General features: G+C 45.9%; 2 protein-coding genes and 1 long non-coding RNA gene across 3 annotated transcripts; all 3 read right to left on the minus strand.

Annotated features, from left to right (window-relative positions):
* Positions 1–286: 286 nt before the first annotated feature.
* LOC139838587 (uncharacterized) lies at positions 287–2,835 on the minus strand. Its single transcript, XR_011755987.1, has 2 exons — positions 817–2,835; positions 287–739 (listed from the first exon to the last, which is right to left on the minus strand). It is a non-coding gene; the product is annotated as an uncharacterized lncRNA (long non-coding RNA).
* A 202-nt stretch (positions 2,836–3,037) lies between these two features.
* Positions 3,038–7,062, minus strand: LOC127344112 (protein CHLOROPLAST ENHANCING STRESS TOLERANCE, chloroplastic). Its single transcript, XM_051370330.2, has 6 exons — positions 6,626–7,062; positions 6,487–6,531; positions 6,151–6,264; positions 3,953–4,039; positions 3,491–3,664; positions 3,038–3,363 (listed from the first exon to the last, which is right to left on the minus strand). The coding sequence occupies exons 1-6, from the start codon at positions 6,992–6,994 to the stop codon at positions 3,274–3,276; spliced, it is 879 nt and encodes a 292-aa protein (XP_051226290.1). The 5' UTR covers positions 6,995–7,062; the 3' UTR covers positions 3,038–3,273.
* A 3,348-nt stretch (positions 7,063–10,410) lies between these two features.
* On the minus strand, positions 10,411–14,697 carry LOC127344111 (protein RICE SALT SENSITIVE 3). Its single transcript, XM_051370329.2, has 7 exons — positions 14,245–14,697; positions 14,053–14,103; positions 13,825–13,953; positions 12,578–12,683; positions 11,819–11,860; positions 11,664–11,720; positions 10,411–11,552 (listed from the first exon to the last, which is right to left on the minus strand). Exons 1-7 carry the CDS (start codon positions 14,394–14,396, stop codon positions 10,740–10,742), a joined length of 1,350 nt encoding a protein of 449 aa, XP_051226289.1. The 5' UTR covers positions 14,397–14,697; the 3' UTR covers positions 10,411–10,739.
* Between the last annotated feature and the right edge of the window lie 1,790 nt (positions 14,698–16,487).

The following is a 16,487-nucleotide window of genomic DNA, read 5'->3' on the forward strand; positions in this document are numbered from 1 at the left end:
CTTGAATTCTGCACGGTTTTGTTGAGACTATTCAAGTGCATGTCATTCTTTTGCTCTCATCAGTGATGGCCACATGCTTCTCCGTATGGTTTGGCTGATCAGTAGGTTCTCAGAATCTTAGCTATGGAGTACATTTTTGTTGCCACGCAAATGATACAAGTTGACACGACCAGATAGATATTTTCGCTAGCTTCATAAGACCATTTTCTGGCTAGTGTTTCATCCACTGTATTTCATAACAATGAAACCAACTGAAAAAACAAACTGAAAAAACAATTGAACCAACTGAAAAAACAAACTGATTTCATAACATAGAACGATTTACATGGAAGCGTGCACCCATAAGACAGTAATCAATCATTGCTTAACAAGATACATTAATTTGTTCCAGTACCCTATCCAAGTTACATCAAGGTTCTCCAACTACGGAGGCCTCCTCGTTCTCGATCCATAAAACTCGTGCTTGGAGTAGCGATCGTGAAGATAGTACCAGCTGCTATCCCTAGCAACATTGTCGGTCAATCCCATGTCCACAATAGGAGAACCACCACGGCTACTGCCATCGCTGGCCTTGACGCCGGTGAAGCGAACTCCATGCGGCGCACATAGTAGATGAGCAGGATGGTGCAGGTGTATGAGGCCATGGTATGCACAGCGACCAACAATTGTCCGCCACACAGGTACAGGGAAGCAAGCACGGTGAAAGCCATCATTGTCCAGAACCAGGCGGGCACCATGTCTGAAAGGAAACTCAAATTCAGCCGAACAGCTATCGTAAATCAGTAAACAAGAACAAGCTTTGATTCAATTGATTACCTGACTGATTGTTTTGGTTGTGCAAATTTTTACATTAATGACTCCATTAGCTTCAGTACCAGATACATTAGCTTCAGTAAAAGATTGTCAGCTGATCCAAAAAAATATTTGTCTCCAAAAAAGCAAAACTCAGTCAAGTGAGAGAAAGGGATTACATCACATTTGGATCCAAAATTGTTGGAGCTGGAGCAACAGCAGACTCTCATTCTAGCTTTTCCCCAAAACAGCACGTCAAACAAACAAATCCAATTCGGATTTTTCCATTCAGCACGATATGAAGGGAAAATCAATATGTTGCCTAGCATCTACCAGTGAATAATTGAGGTGGATCGTGAGCAATAGAAACAATCCTATTGTCTGTGAAACCACTATCATTCACAAAACCCAGAGAAACAACCAATCTTCACTGCGCTATGATTGTTCATGGTCTCCACTGCGTCCTTACTAAACCAAACAAAAACTGACATTAACGCTGCCAAATAATGATTCCAAAATGCTAATTGGGGTTGGATCATGGCCAGATTGGGAGAGCTCGTTCACCCCCAGATTGCCTCCAAGCTCGTTCACGTCAAGAAGGCACACTCCAATACTAGAAAGATGACAATAAGCCCATGGAGTACTAAGCTAGAGGAGCATCTGGTTGATTAAAGTGAATTCAGAGATCATCTTCACTACACTACTACTCCAGATTGAAGTTAATTTCAAAGTACATGAATGGGTATTTTACGGAGAATACTCAACAGGTTGTACAATTACACTGAATTGCATTCTCAACAAGTTGTACAATTAGACAGAATTTAAAAGTGGGATTTATTCCGACTGTAATGTCAGCATCGTTTATACAGACTGTAATGTAAGCAAGAAGTATACACTGCAGTATCTAATAGGGATCGAGTGCACAAGCTAGCTAGCTTCTCATTCACCATAGTATATACTGCAGTATTCAGGGAGTATTATTTTTATGGCACAAGCACGAGACGACCAAACTACCATTACACTGTTGACCGGAGTAGCGGATAATTATACTGCTTCCTTACAAATCGTATGAATCCTGACAGCGAAACCAAAAAAAACCCACATGAACTCTAACATTAGGCGAATTGTGTTTAAGTCTGGCCCTAAATTATTGCAGATAATGGAGAACTCGAGGTTGGAATGGAGGTGACTCACCGAAGAGGAAGTCTCCAAGGCTGCCGTTTGAAAAGTACGGGTATACGAGCATCTTGTGCGGGTATACGAGCATCTTGTGCCCGGCTCCGGCCCCGGCAGCAGAGGAGGCGTATCAGCTGAGGAGGGAGACCAGGTTCCGGAGCTACACATTGAGCAGCAGCCTCACCTTGGAGAGTATCTCCCGTGCCCCTTGCAGCGATTCCAGGTTGCGGCCGGAGAAGCCGGTGATGGCGGGCTCCAGCACGAGCATGTCGATGAAGATGCTCCACTGGTCCTCCTGTCCCGACACGCCGGCGCAATCATCGTCGTTCCCACAGATCCAATGTGGAAAAATACATGGAAACGGGATTCTTCCAGGGAAAAAAAGCGGTGGTGGGGAGCGACCTGCGGGGAGAAAAGAGGTTGTGGAGAGAGGGATGGTAGGGGCGGCGCCGATGCAGGTCGGGCCATGGAAGAGCGGCGGCGGCGAGGATGCGGTGAGAACAGAAAATGGCAAGATTGGGACGGCAGCTTGCCGTGCGTGCTTATCCCACCTGCTTTTTTTTGAGGCACTTATCCCACCTGCTGATGCTACATAATGGCGCATGCCTTGTTCCCTAGCTGTGCTGTGGGGCCAGGGCTGCTAACCGTGCCGTGTGGATATGACGCTTGCTCGAAGGCAGCAGGTGGCCAGGTTCTACGTGGTGAAGCAAAATCATTGAGTTGCCTATGTGCTCGGTCTGACGGCGTCTGCATGGCGTTTGCTTTGAACTCCAACGAATCCTGCTCCCTATATCATCTGTGTGGTGAATCAACGGTTGTTACCCCATGGGTAGCTAGCCATGTGGGCATCTGGCTATTTTCCATATATATATATATATATATGCATCTTATTCAAGGAGATCACAATTGTGTCCATACATCATGGTCTCATGGGAGGTAGGAAAACAAACAATAAGCAGACTGCCCGACACAAAACTGAGAGAATCAATGAATCAGCATACAAACCACAAAATGTTAATCAGTTTGTGGCTTGCAGCCCTTGAGGCTTCATAGAGACATGGCACAAAGATTGAAACGAAAAGATAACGCTGAATAATCAACTTTCCGTTTTCCTAGGAAAGCATATTTTCAAGACCTTTTCTTTTCCGTGTAGTGTACAACCTCAGGGCTTTACAATGTTGTCATATCATTGCAGAAACTATTTTACTATGAGCCTAAACAGGGGTGCTCATTAACTGGCGTTATAGCTCAGATTTACAAGGAAAATGCAGCATCTTCTCGAGAAGAAAAGTGAGCAGATGTGCACTACTGTAGAGAGTTGTAGAAAAGGATCAGCACAACTGATACCCCAATAATGACAGGAAAGGCTGACACCAAATACAGTGCACCGTATCCCTGCAGAACAGAATAAAATTACACATAGTTGAAAGTGATGATTAAAGAAAATCAAGTTATAAGAAATTAATTCAACTGCTTTCCATCTGAAACAAATTCATGGACTATGTTGAAGAGAACATCTTACCACTGCTGAAGGAACTTCTTCCTCATTATCATCATCCCCTTCTTCATCTATATCAGCAGCAGAATCGAAGTCAATGTTAAGTCTTTTAGCAGCTGCCACGGGATCAATGCCAGTATCTGTTGCCTTTGCGTAGCTAGATCTCCCAAATAAGCCCTTGCTTTTCTTAGTTTCTATCTGCACAAAGAAATAGAAAATGGAAGTATAGTTAACATGTGTAGTTCTGTTAAACAGATCTAGTACACAGATACATACAGAATGAGATGTAAAGAATAACAATGGAATAGGCACCGTAGTACTCTGACCAATCTACATAAACTTTAGAAATATTTGCTGCAAGTCAAACCATCGAGGATTTACACAGACAAAAACTACAGTCATGGTACTGGTGGGGATAAGTGGTGGTAAGCATTCCTAGGAAGGAGAAGAACTGAATTGTCAGTGTTACCTTTAGAGTACTCTTACCTTTATATCAACATCGGGCCATTCTGACATCTCCTTGGCAAGCAACATAAGAGCATCACGGTTCTCTGGAATCCGTCCTTCATTAACCTATAAGTAGGCAAGGCACATCAGTGACTGATCTATTTGCAGGAAAATATCGTTAACAAGATGGCACCATGCAATTCATGTTTATTATCCTGCATTACAAAGGTAACTGGTTAAGTATTGTGAATGTCGGTATGTTATATCAAGGCAGTCGCAATTTGGTTGCGCCCAGCCACAAAGCCTTGTGGCAGCAAGTAAAGGAGGAGAGATCTTTAGGAAAGTATAGGACTAGAAAAGAGTCTAATTCTATATAAGAGGTCAAGTTCTAAGACATCGTCTATCTAAGGGTGTCAGTGTTATGCATCTATGTTTGGGAGACAAAGACAATCAATCTACTCTTCAAAGTTATCTCACGTCTCAACCTATGTCTCTAGCCAATCACCCATAGGCCATAGCCCAACTTTTGTTTAGAAAGTGGTGTCACGACCATGGGGATCAAATGGTTGGTTCAGGAAAGTCTAGTGCTCTCCTTCTTTTGGACTTCCGGGTGACAATCTAGGAATGACCAGTTGGATACTGCTTCCATCCTGGAACCAGACAGCATGTCAAGTTGCTTTCTCGCGCTCTAACATAAACCACCTTATCCTCACTCAGATTGATCTTTTGGACTGAGCAGAAGCACAACCTTTTGTCCACACTAATTACGAATTCTTTTCTTGGTCATTGAGATTCGTAACTCTGCACCTTTTGTTTTGAGATTTTAAGAAGAGCTTTGTTCATTTTGATTGATGGCAAAGAGAAAGTGCAGAATTCTCTTTGCAATCAATGAAATGGTCCCGGAGAAAGGAATCAGTATATTGATCCTTGTATTGGGTCATGGCAAAACCTTAAGTTAAGTCAACCATGGAGGTGCTCTTTTGATAGATTTCTATACCTTCCCCTCCCTTTCCTCTGTATCCGGCCTATGCGAACAGCTGCTTGCTTATCGATTCCTACTTGAATTCCTATCGGATAACCAAATCGGCAGCATGCCTTGACGGGAACAACACCTAACCGGAGTATGAATGGCCATAAAAGTCGTGAAAGGAATGGGAGAACAAATGCATGTGTTTAATGGATCCAATAAGAATTGAGTAAGTGGCTGAATTTGCCTAGCCTCGCCTACTCATTTTTGGTAGGCGAGCAAGTTAGCGAAGAGGCTTAGGGATAAGAAATAGAGTGTCGGTGCGTACCGTCTGGCTATCTTCAGCATGGTAGTTACACTGTTGTGAATCAAGGTTTGCAACATTAACACTGTTAATGATGCATGCTGAAGCTATTAAACTAGAATCATGACCAGCGAGGCCGTCTGTTGACTGTTGAGACCAGGTCCATACAGAACTACTATAAGAATCTTTTCAACGTTTTCATATAAATATGTTATTTATGGTGCAGAAAGATGTTGCTTTGCCATGTCTGAATTCGAAGGGTGGGAACAGAAACCATATGCAGTATCTATCAGTAGCTTAGTTGTGGATTCCTGTTAAATATAAATTTGTCATGAATCACCACGCTTTCTGAAAGCTACTAGAAGCCTAGTGATTCATGAAGAAGCAACGAAGGGAAAACCTCCTAATCCTCACTCCTTAGGGTATCAAATTGTAAATATGGTGGCCTGGCATTTAGTTGCAGATTACTAATCCATAATGCCGTACAAGGGTCGAATAAACATGATATATTTTCCACAGAACACGATTTCTAGTGTTACAGAAGGACATGCCTAGGCTTGCAGCTGTGCGCTATAATTTCAATTTCAATAAGCAGGCCAGGCCGAGGAGTAGGCGTGAGTCTAAGTTGTCGAAGGCAAGGCCATATGTAAACATTTGTAAACCATCTCCTGCTTATATTCTTAATGGAAGACACGCAACCATTTTTAGTTGTCATTTTTAGTTTAAGTTGCCTGTCCTCGGAAAAGAAGTACAGTTTACTACAGAATGAAGGTGAACATTTTTAGTTGTCATTTTAAATAATAATTTAGCATAGCTAGACGACTAAAATATAAGACTGTTAGTTAGATGATAAAGATGGATGAAGATGTTTGTTACCAAGCAACAATATATTGACAAGAGGGAAAAGAAACAAAGAACATGCACTTTTACACATGTGCGAGCTGCACGTCACAGGGAGTAAATTACCTCAACCAAAGCATCAGCTAAGTCATCCCTGGTTAGCTCGTCAGGATCCTCTATGCCTAGCAATCTCTTCCTTTCTACATCTCTAGGGTCCTCAATCATGATAGTTAACTTAACCTGCGATGCAGCATCAAACAAAGCAAAATATTTTAAGTTCTCGTCGGTAAATACGAACGTGCAGACTCCAAGGCGAAACAGCGAGAGCTGCCATTACAAAATAAACGAGCATGCAAACTCCGTGCCTAGTGGGCAAAGGCGTCCTCAAAACGAGGCTACTCTACTGAAATGGAAGAAAGTCGACGCAGTTCAGAAAATTAAGTATCAGAGCGAATTGCATACCTCGCCGAAGGTCATGTCCCTGTTCTTCTGAAGAAGATCCAGCACCTAATACCACGTCCAAACAGCATATACCAAGTAAATACGAATTCATCCCAAGAATGCAAACCGGACGAAAATACGAGGCCAGAGAACCACGGACCCTTTTGATCTCGGCGATGCTCTCCAAGTCCTCCGGGCTCGCGTCCGCCGGCTCGTCGGAAACCGCGACCGCGCCTGCCTCTGCATCGAAGGAAATCGGAGGCACAGTCGCTCCGTCTTCCACGGACGTGATAGATGTATCGGTGAACCCAGGCTCCTCCTGCCCAACGGAGGCGGCTACGCCACGGCGGCGGTGCCGGCGGGGTGGCCAGGCGTTGGCGGCGGAGGGGAGGAGGAGGCTGTGGTGGTAGTGGGGGAGAGAGAGGAGAGAGCTGGGTGTCTCCGGGACAGCGAGGAGGTGATGAGAGGCGAGGCGGTGGCGAGCTGGCGCGAGCAGGGGAGGATGGCAGGGCGGCGATAGAAGCGCCATTTGGCTCCGGCCAGCGGCGGTGGCGGCTTATCTCTTTCGGGTCGAGGCATCTCGGCTCGCGGCCGCACGGTTTGGGAGATGACGATGTTGATTTTCTTGCGGGTCCCGAGCAGCAGAGCAAGTAAAGAAAAAACAGCCCATGGCCCATCTCGTATTCATTAGGCCTTGCTTGGGAGAGTATGTTTTTATTCCCGCCAAATCTCAAATCTTGGTAATAGAGTATTGCACCAGTTTAATTTTTATTTACCTTCACTTTTCTCCAAATCTTAGTGCATTTTCCTCAATCCACAATAATCTGCCCTTACCTAGTGAATAGGGATTGAGTGAAAGTAGAAATTTCATCCAGTACTCTACGAGACTATCTCACTACCAAACAAGGCATTAAGCGGTGAAACTGGGGGACAAGTTAGGACTTCATCCGTCTAGATTAAATGGGCTAGGCCAATGTTTCGTCTTGGATTTTGCATGTTTCCTTCGTGTCGGAATTTAGCTTTTCTTGTTGTACGTTTGCTGCTTTGGTTTTTCCGCTGATTCTCTCCGTGTCGGGATTTACCATGAGTCCCTCAAGTCAAGGATCAAGGATAGTTGGTTGGAGGGGGAGAGGGGACGAATAGATGATGGGCAGGAGAAGCACAGAGATCATTCTTGAAAAAAAAAACACGGAGATGAATACGAGCATATGGTTAGAGTTTTTTTGGTATCCATGCGCTACTACAATAGCACAACATTGTGTTCTAGCACTATTTAATAAATAAAGCTAAATGCTTGCATATGCATCGAGCCGTATTTGCAAAGGAAATTTGCGAGTTTGCTTTGAACTTATAGACTGATTATTTTTCTTCTCCTCGATCGATCTCGTGAAACTGGAAAGCTACTTCAATTCCAGCCAATGGCTGCCGAACCATAAGCAGAAGAAGCTATCGAGTGTAGCTTGCACTCTTACTGAGACTATGCTGCCGTGTCGCGTGCAGAGCATGCGTCCCAGCTCTCTTTCCTCTTCTCTCGTCCTCAGGGCCGTCGACAAGCACGTGCGAGCTGGGCGACTGCAGGGGGCCCCAAAATTTGGGGGGCCCCCAATCTTTTTTCGAGTACTTTGGTTCACCACTAGCTGGGGCGAACGACCTAGTACTTCGAGATGGATCCGCGGCGCTATCTTAAGCTTTCTGATTCTTTTTTTTGCGAATCTTAAGCTTTCTGATTCTGCTCAGCATATTAGCAGATTATAGTGGTTACAGGCTTACAGCGCCGCCATGGAATGGCGTCTGTTCTTGCTCGCGATGAAGAAGATAGGGCGATGAAGCGAAGCGTTATTGGGCTGCTGGGCCAAATTTCGTCAACTGAAAGGCATGGGCAAAATAAGCCGTAGTGTTCCACTAAGAAAACGTGGTGTCTAAGATAAGAAAAAAACACGTGGTGCCGTGGTGAATTGGTACAGAACGTGGGCATGGCTGGGATGACTAGCTAGCTAGAAGAAACGGGCTCCAATCCTTGGAAATTACACCTTTTTGTTTTCCCCAAAAAAGGGCTTCGGTTTTTGTTTCTTAAAAAAGGGAACTACATTTTTTTAGCGACAGGGTTTGACATATTACTAAGCATTGTATGAAGTAGTGTACAGTTTGAAGCTATTCCATCCACTAAAAAATATGTTCTGATTATCCAATTTTTCATATTTTAGACTAAATTTTGCCTTTCGCACAGGGGCCCCAAATTTGTGGAGACGGCCCTGCTTGTCCTTTCAGAAACTGTGTGTTCAGTTCTTTGCACACCCCAACTTTCTAATCATTTCATGGAACGGGCCGTCTCGTCTACTCCCTCCGTCCATAAATAAGTGTACATCTAGGTTTTTGGATAAGTCAAACTTGTTTTATTTTGACCAACTTATTATCAAAAATTATACGCATATGTGATATTAGATTACTATATTATGAAACTACATTTCAAGGTGGATCTGGTGATACTAATCTAGTGTCATAAATGCTGCTACTTTTTCCTAAAAAGGTGGTCAAATGTAATAAAGTTTGACTTATCAAAAAACCTAGATGTACACTTATTTGTGGACGGAGGGAGTAGGTAGGAACGTCCGTACGTCGTCGCGGTCCCATATGCAACAAGCGTATAATCATACAGCATCGGCACAACTTGTACCCCTGGAAGTGTAACACAAGCCTTCGAGGTGCTAACTAATTCATTAAAGTTCTCGAGGTAAAAATCATCCGATATTCATTTTTGTATACATATTGTATTTACAATTAGGGCTGGACATAAACCGCAAAACTAGCGCTCGTTATCTTGACTCGCTTGAGCTTAGCTCGTTTTCTTCACCAACAGAGCCAAACACTATTTTTCGCTTATTAACGCTAATGAGCTAAACAATCGAGCTAATGAGTTTCATGAGCTATTCGTTAAGCTCGCTAGCAACCAAGAGTTTGTAAGTATAGTAATATGTCTTAAAACATGTAGCCAATCTTAGGTAACTCTAGTACTTGACCCACTATTGAAAACATGGAATCTCGTCGTGTGAGTGTATTTCCTATAAGGACCACTGTTTTTACTAGTATCTTCATTATCTCGTGTTCTCATCTTCTCGAACCACCAGCAGCATGCTCCTAGGTATCTGCTGACTCCATCTCCGTACACTCCTTGTCAGTGGCGGAGCGTGAAACTAAACAAAGCATGGGCCAAATCTTCCTATAAGGCAGCGTTACTTTGTAGCCTGGGCCAGATGAAGCAAACTAGGCTAATAAGTATCAAATATCTGGATTATTTAAGCTAGAGTTAGTGTTTTGCATTGAGAAAAGACTGGGCCAGGGCCCTGTATGGCCTCCAAGACGCGCCGCCCCTGCTCCTTGTTGGCCTCCCAACTCATGAGATAGTCGCCATATTTTTTTCAACCTACTAGCTTACCATTTTTCATGCATGTTGAGCGCGTGTGCAAGGATTCTTAGCGAGCACTTGTGAGCGCTCGTTAGTGCATAACAAGCCGAGCCAAACTTCACTTTTAGTTTGTTAAAGATAATGGGCTTAATGACCAGAGACTTAATGATCACGATCGAGTTTTCATGAGCCAAACCTTAATGAGTCGAGTAGCTGGTTAGTCTAGCTCCAAGGAACAAGTGTTTCAGTAAAGAAGCAAGCATGAAATGCACCATATTCTCTCTATCTTACGAAGGTTGTGTGAAATTTATTAAAATTTAGATATATCTAGACACTAAATAGCATCTAGATTTGAATTTTAACAAATATCGGACAAATTTCATGGGACAGAGTCCAACACGATCGACGTGGTGGAGTAGCTGCTGAATGAGACTGTTGTGCACTGTGCATGTAGAATGTATAATTTGCACGACCAAAAAACTGTCTAGTTTCAAAAGGTGTCATGCGCGCGCAATAAGTAGGCAACAGTGCAACAAGTGAACTTTCTGAAGGAAAAGAGCGTATTATTAGGTGTTGCATATCATTGTACATCACCATCATTGCACCATATAGCTTGCCAGCCATCATGGAAGCAAACTCATGCCCATCTTCGCATGCATGCATGTGTATCAAGTTCTTGCACTACGAGCTAGCTAGCTAGAAAAAAAGCGAAGGTTACATATGATCTAATTAAGCAGAAGCAAACTCCAAACCTGATTCTAAAAAAGAGCTTAAACGACATAGCTTCGAGAAAATACAAAAGTGGGGAACAAGAAAACATAAAGTCCGGCCGTACACTTTGTTGCAAGGATGATCGACGCATGCATGCATGCTACTCCAAGAAGGTCTCCATTAGGTCCGAGTAGACGCTGCCCTCGTGCGGCACTCTGTACTCCATCCCTTGCTGCTGCTGCTGCTGCGGCGGCGGCGCCGGCCCCGTCGAGGCCGACACAGACGGGGACGTCGAGGTGGACGAGCTCATCCGCGCCGGCAAGGTGAAGCTCCTCTTGAACTTGGCGCTCTGGGAGCTGTCTATCCTTCTTGCCTTGTTCGAGTTGCTCTCCAGGCTCAGGTACTCCTCCACGTTCTCGGCCCCTCCGTGCCCCGTCTGCGCGTCCTGCCCTGCTGGCTTCCCGTGCTCATCCGCGCCGCCACCACCACCACCGCCGCCGCCTTCGAACAAAAGTTTCGCGTCATCTGACCGACCAGTGAGCGCGGTGAAGAACGACAGCCCGTTGGGCCACTTGAGCTCCCCGTCGGGCGCCTCCCCTGGCGCCATGTGCTGGTGCTGGTGCTCATCCATGTGGGGCGGCTTGCCGTGGTGCGACGGCGGGAGGTGGTACATGTGGCTGTCATCCTTGTTACCGGGGTAAAGCGGCATCGGCGACCGCGCGGACGGGTGGAACGCCGCCGGTCCTGGCGGGAACAGGGGCGACGCGCCGGAGTGGGTGAGCTGCGGCTGGCCCGGCCAGTTGAAGAGCTGCGGCGGCGCCCGTGACGGCGGCGGCTGCTTGATCGGGAAAGACGGCGCCGGCGAGGTGCCCCGGGAGGAGGAGAAGAGCTGGGACAGGAAGAAGCCCGACTGGTAACCCAGCGACTCGAACATGTGTCGCATCCGCAGCACGAAGTGCAGGTCCTCCGGTATCTGCGCGTGCACAGTGGTACGCCTTAGGTCCACCTCGGCGTGCTTGACCAAAACGACAAAACAACATTGTAGTAAAGGAAAAAAAAAGTTTGAAGCATATGATGCACTTACGATTTTGCAAGAACCCAGCTGCAGGAGGCCATGGCCAGCTTGAATAACAGCTATGGTCTGCAAGTTAATCAACCACAACAAGTTTATGAACACTAATAATTAGCTAAGAGACTAAGTAAAGGATGAACGGTAGAGAGATAGGGGTGGGGCATTGCCTGGATGCCCGAGGCAAACTGGTCAGTCCATTCCGTAGGAAGCTGCAAAAGAAAAGAAAAGGCAGAGAGGGATTTGTGTAAGTGCACAGGAATAAAGGCTAGCCGTGACTGTGACATGGCGTTAGTTCTTGTTGACAGCCACATATGCTTCTGAAGTGCAGCTCAATCTCACTCAGAGCATCCCATACTCTCTTCTTTTGGGGAGAATTTTTTCCCCTGGTGCAGCAGATTAGATGCAAAGTTGCAAACTACCTACAGATATTGTTCTCTTTTCTGAACTGATCGATGCATGCAAGTTTCCCCTGAATTAATGGAGTATTTTAGGAGCTTGAAAACTACCATTGTGTCTACAGCACTAGTGGGTACTTCCTTGACCCAAATCAAGTGTATTTTTAGCTTTTGTCCTAAGTCGAACTTAATAACTTTTACCAACTTTATGGCACTAAATTAGTTTTGAAATGTAGTTCATAATGTTCTGATTTGATGTAATATATGTTGGTACATTTATCTACGATTTTTGTGGATGGCACTTATTTGATGTACACTAAAAGTTTGACTTAGCTCAGAATCTTGATGTACACTTATTTGTGGATGGAGGTAGTCGGCTACTGATGTTGTTTGTTGTTTGCAAGTGATTAATGTGGCGTAATGGAGCTAACTGAGCAGGTCTCCGCCAAATTAAGCAGGGAAGCATGGATAGCAGAAATTGAAAGAAGGAGGTGGGGGCAAGGCAGAGAGACAGTAGATGATGGTACGTACGGCATCAAAAGAGCTCTGCCAGTAGTTGGCGATGTTTGGCTCGCATTCAGAAGGTTCCTTGAAGACCCATTTGTGACATTTATCAGATGCCACCTTTCCCATCAATCTGCAACGACCGGTCCAAATCAAATCGACTTAGCACATCATGCTCGAGAAAGCATATCAGGAAGAGAACAAAGTGAAAGAGACCATAACGCACACAACCCGGTGAAACTCTCACATTCTCTCTTTCTCTGTTAGGGCACTGTACACTACTCGTTATTTATAAGAAGCTTAATAGACATGTACTGCAAATCGTCCACACGTTCACTGAGACCAATTTTACACTGTGCATAGATTGCTCGTTGTAACAAGCTTAATTAGTGAGAGGCTGTTTGTCTAATCGGCACTGAATTAGCAAGTTCATCTGTTTGATGCAAAGGTTGAAAACTGCTCGTAAAATTTTTGTGAACCCTACTGAACAGTCCTACACTCCTAGTACTGTGTAACGCTTGCTTGTGCGTGTAGCATCAGCTGCTGCTAGTTTTCAGATAAACTAAGCTCCCAATTAACCCACTGACGGGCCGGGATTGTTTATGCGTAACGAGGCACCGCCCCACTTGACGGAACGTGCGGCACGTGACAGCGCCCGTCCTTGGTCCAAGCCAAAAGACGCGACTTAAATCGCTGTTAATCTATGCGTTTTACCCACTGACTCCTGTGGCCTGAACCACGGCCCGGCATAATCACCGTCGCCTCCACGCGTGGTCTGAACCCGCTGCCTCCGCCCAGCGTCAGAACAGACCACACAAACCAAAATTAAATTAAAACCGGAGGTTAAATTAGGCGCTGTAGGTACAAGTGTGTCAGTAAAAAAAAGATGAGGAGAGTACCAGACGCTAATTAATAAAACTGAAAAGCTGAGCGCGGTAGATACAGAACAAAGTGAAAAGATGAAAGCGCACGCACCCATCCCATCTCCTTTCCTTCCTCCTACCCTTCGTCGTCTCTCTCGCCCTCACCATCTCGTTCGTAATGGCGGCTAGGCCAAAATCGAGTGACTAATGAAAGAACTGTTGGGCGTCCTAGTCGAAGAACAGGGGACATGACAAGAGCTCGCACGAAAATCCGCGGGGCTAATTAGAGCAAGGTATACTGTAGTAGCTACTAGGGAGGGTGACATGACAGCGGGTAGCTGCTGCTGCGTGCGACGACGGCCGGGCCGGGGGAAAAAAAACTGCACACGACTGCACCTACCCAGTACCCACCCTTCTCCGTAGTTGTAGAGCTGGATGGACATCTTGCTGAAGGCCTTGCGCACCGGGTCCTCGCCGTCCATGTCCTCCAGGCACTCCGCCACACGCGGCCGGCAGAACCCGTCCTCCCACATCAGCATCCTGCACGCGACCACGGCCACCGGAGTATTCGTTAGCACTTGTAGTCCGATCAGTACCAATCAATCAGCAGGGTGAGCAAGAAGAGGATGCTTTACTTACAGGCTGCCGTTGTCGTCGCCGATCTTGCACCCGTTGCCGCCGCGGCACCGCCTAGCAGGAGCAAAGGGATAGACAGGATTATTAAGCGTTAGCCGTACTGCCGGCCGCCGGATTGCTGGTGGTGTGTCTCTTTCATGGTTACGGCGGCGGAGAGGTATGTAAAAACATGGAGGAGGAAAGGAGGAAGCATACGGGCGAGGACGGATGGTCCAGAAGACGGAGTAGGTCCAGTCCGAGTTGAGGCAGACGTTGCGGAGCGCCTCGTGCAGCGCCATCATCCCCGCCGCCTCTTTGCTCCGCGCGTGATCCCCTCCGCCCCCTCCTGCCGCCCCCGAGCCCACCATTTCTATTCCCCTTCTCTCTTCTTCACCGTCACCGGGGCGGCGTAGGTAAAAACCCTTCTCTTCTGGTAGCTATCTATCTATCTATCTATGTGGGAGGAGCTCGGGGAGGCTAGACAGGCAGGTACTAGGGTGTGCCTTCAACCTAGCTACCCGGCCGGGCCTCTTTTTGATCACTTGATGGGTTTTTCTCTCTCTCAGAAAAGAGAGACCGAGACCTGAGAGCAAGCTCAGCTAGAGCTATAGTACCTCCCTCTCAGGCTCTCAGGCTGAGGCACTCGGCAGCCTTCCTTGGCCTGTCCCTCTCTAATTGCTGTTTTTAACTTGGGCAGGGGGAGGGTAAACCGAAAGTCTCTCTGCCGGAGTAGTCACTGCGGTCGCTCACGGCACCCTATGTTTTCTCTGCCCGCCATGGCAGCGCCAAAAAGTAAAAGCGGCTCTGCCGGGTCCCCCATACCCTTCTATGACCAGCTTTATTTTTCGCTCTCCCCCGTACCGTTTCCATGGAGGCATGGAGCTGCCGTTGTACCTCGGTTTCGCAAAAGCTGGGACGACTCGGAATTTTTGTTTCTTCCCCAAAAGTATTGTGTTTCAAAGAGTACTTGTTGGGTCCTTAGAAATTTGTTGCCAAAATGTGTGGGCAAACCCTCGACAAATTATGTGAAACTATAGGTTAGAACATAGGTGTGGATTTTGTACACCCACGCGTACACACACATGCATCGAGATTTCCGCTCAACGTGGTAGATAGAATAATAGCTTTCTCTCCTTTTACTAGAATCTCAAAGCAAAACAAATGGTAACGAAAACACTTATATTCATGCTTGTAAGTATAAAAGTATTTCGTTAGAACATAACATCGAAAAAAAGAATATCAATGTGGACATTTAATTCATTTCCTAGATCATTGGGTAGCTGTTATCTTTTCATTGACGCAAGAATCGACGTGGATGCGATGATGGTGGAGCCAGGCATGGGCCAATGTAAAGCGGCAATAACATAAGGGCCGAGCATGGGCCGAGGAGGAGGCAATGCCGACGAGTGACACCGACTTTGGTGTGGATATCCGTTTGGTCGCAATGAGAGTGGGTTAGGGGTGAAGCAAGGAAAAAAGCCGGCCCAAATTAGTGTTGGGGTCATCTTTGTTGATCATTATTTACGATACTCCGACCAACAAAGTCCATAACTCCCTCTCGTTAATTAATTCATACACCAATAGTTTCACATGAAGGGAATAGAGAGAAAAGAAAACATGCATTGAAGGATATAAAACAATAAATGAGAGAGGCCCTGTAATATCTATATAAAAAATTCTCCCTCGCCTTGTAGTCCCTAACGGGAGGAGTAATGATTAATGGTTCTCACCCAATTTACCAAGAATTTTCATTATTCATCCATGTCAATGGCCCCATTAATTGTACCAACCAGTGCGGTACAACACTAGTGCATATGTCGAGGGTACTCCTCGGCAATACCCACCTTGAGGGGCTTAGGGTTGACAGAATCCTCCAGGCTAACACGAGAGATCGGATACCAAACAAATGGGGAGAGAGATTTAACCAGGTTTGGGGCCCTTGATGAGGTAAAACCCTTACTTCATGCTTGTCTGATCTTGATTATTGTGAATATAGGGTTACAATGGGGTAGCTGAAGGCTTTGACTAAGAACTCGACGGGAAGCTAGATTTGTGTATGACCTAACTCTCGACTTGCGGTGGCTATGACTAGATTGATTGCGTGTCCCTCGGCAGCCCCTCTCCTGGCCCTTATATTGTGAGCCAGGTCTCGAGAGGTCTGTTCGAGTACGACTAGGTTACAAAGAGTGCTACATCTAAACTTTCCTTGTTTCTTCGTCTCCTTGCCATGTTCTTCAAGAATCCTTCACGGAAACCGACATGGCGGCCCACCTTGGTTGGTAGATGATCTTCATGGGCTCCTGGTTGGGCCGTAGGAGGTAGCACAATATTAGTTACCCGAAGGGTAATGCCCACATCAGCATACGAAGGAACTCATGCCTCCTCAGGTTAGTGGAATGTGGTGACCCTGCATACCACTGCATGTTGTAGTATGCCAGTCGTTGATATAACATTCACGA

This window comes from Lolium perenne, chromosome 3 (genome assembly GCF_019359855.2).
Source record: "Lolium perenne isolate Kyuss_39 chromosome 3, Kyuss_2.0, whole genome shotgun sequence".
Lineage (NCBI taxonomy): Eukaryota > Viridiplantae > Streptophyta > Magnoliopsida > Poales > Poaceae > Lolium > Lolium perenne.

Bases quoted from the DNA above. Each gene is read 5' to 3' on its own strand.
- LOC127344112 (XM_051370330.2), bottom strand. From the start codon at position 6,994: ATGGCGCTTCTATCGCCGCCCTGCCATCCTCCCCTGCTCGCGCCAGCT. The intron at 4,040-6,150 runs GTAATTTACTCC...GCCTACTTATAG, and splicing joins TAGCTGATGCTTTGGTTGAG to GTTAATGAAGGACGGATTCC. The intron at 3,665-3,952 runs GTAAGAGTACTC...TTCTTTGTGCAG, and splicing joins GGCCCGATGTTGATATAAAG to ATAGAAACTAAGAAAAGCAA.
- LOC127344111 (XM_051370329.2), bottom strand. From the start codon at position 14,396: ATGGTGGGCTCGGGGGCGGCAGGAGGGGGCGGAGGGGATCACGCGCGG. The intron at 13,954-14,052 runs GTAAGTAAAGCA...GGTCGCGTGCAG, and splicing joins GGCGACGACAACGGCAGCCT to GATGCTGATGTGGGAGGACG. The intron at 11,553-11,663 runs GTAAGTGCATCA...GTGCACGCGCAG, and splicing joins AGCTGGGTTCTTGCAAAATC to ATACCGGAGGACCTGCACTT.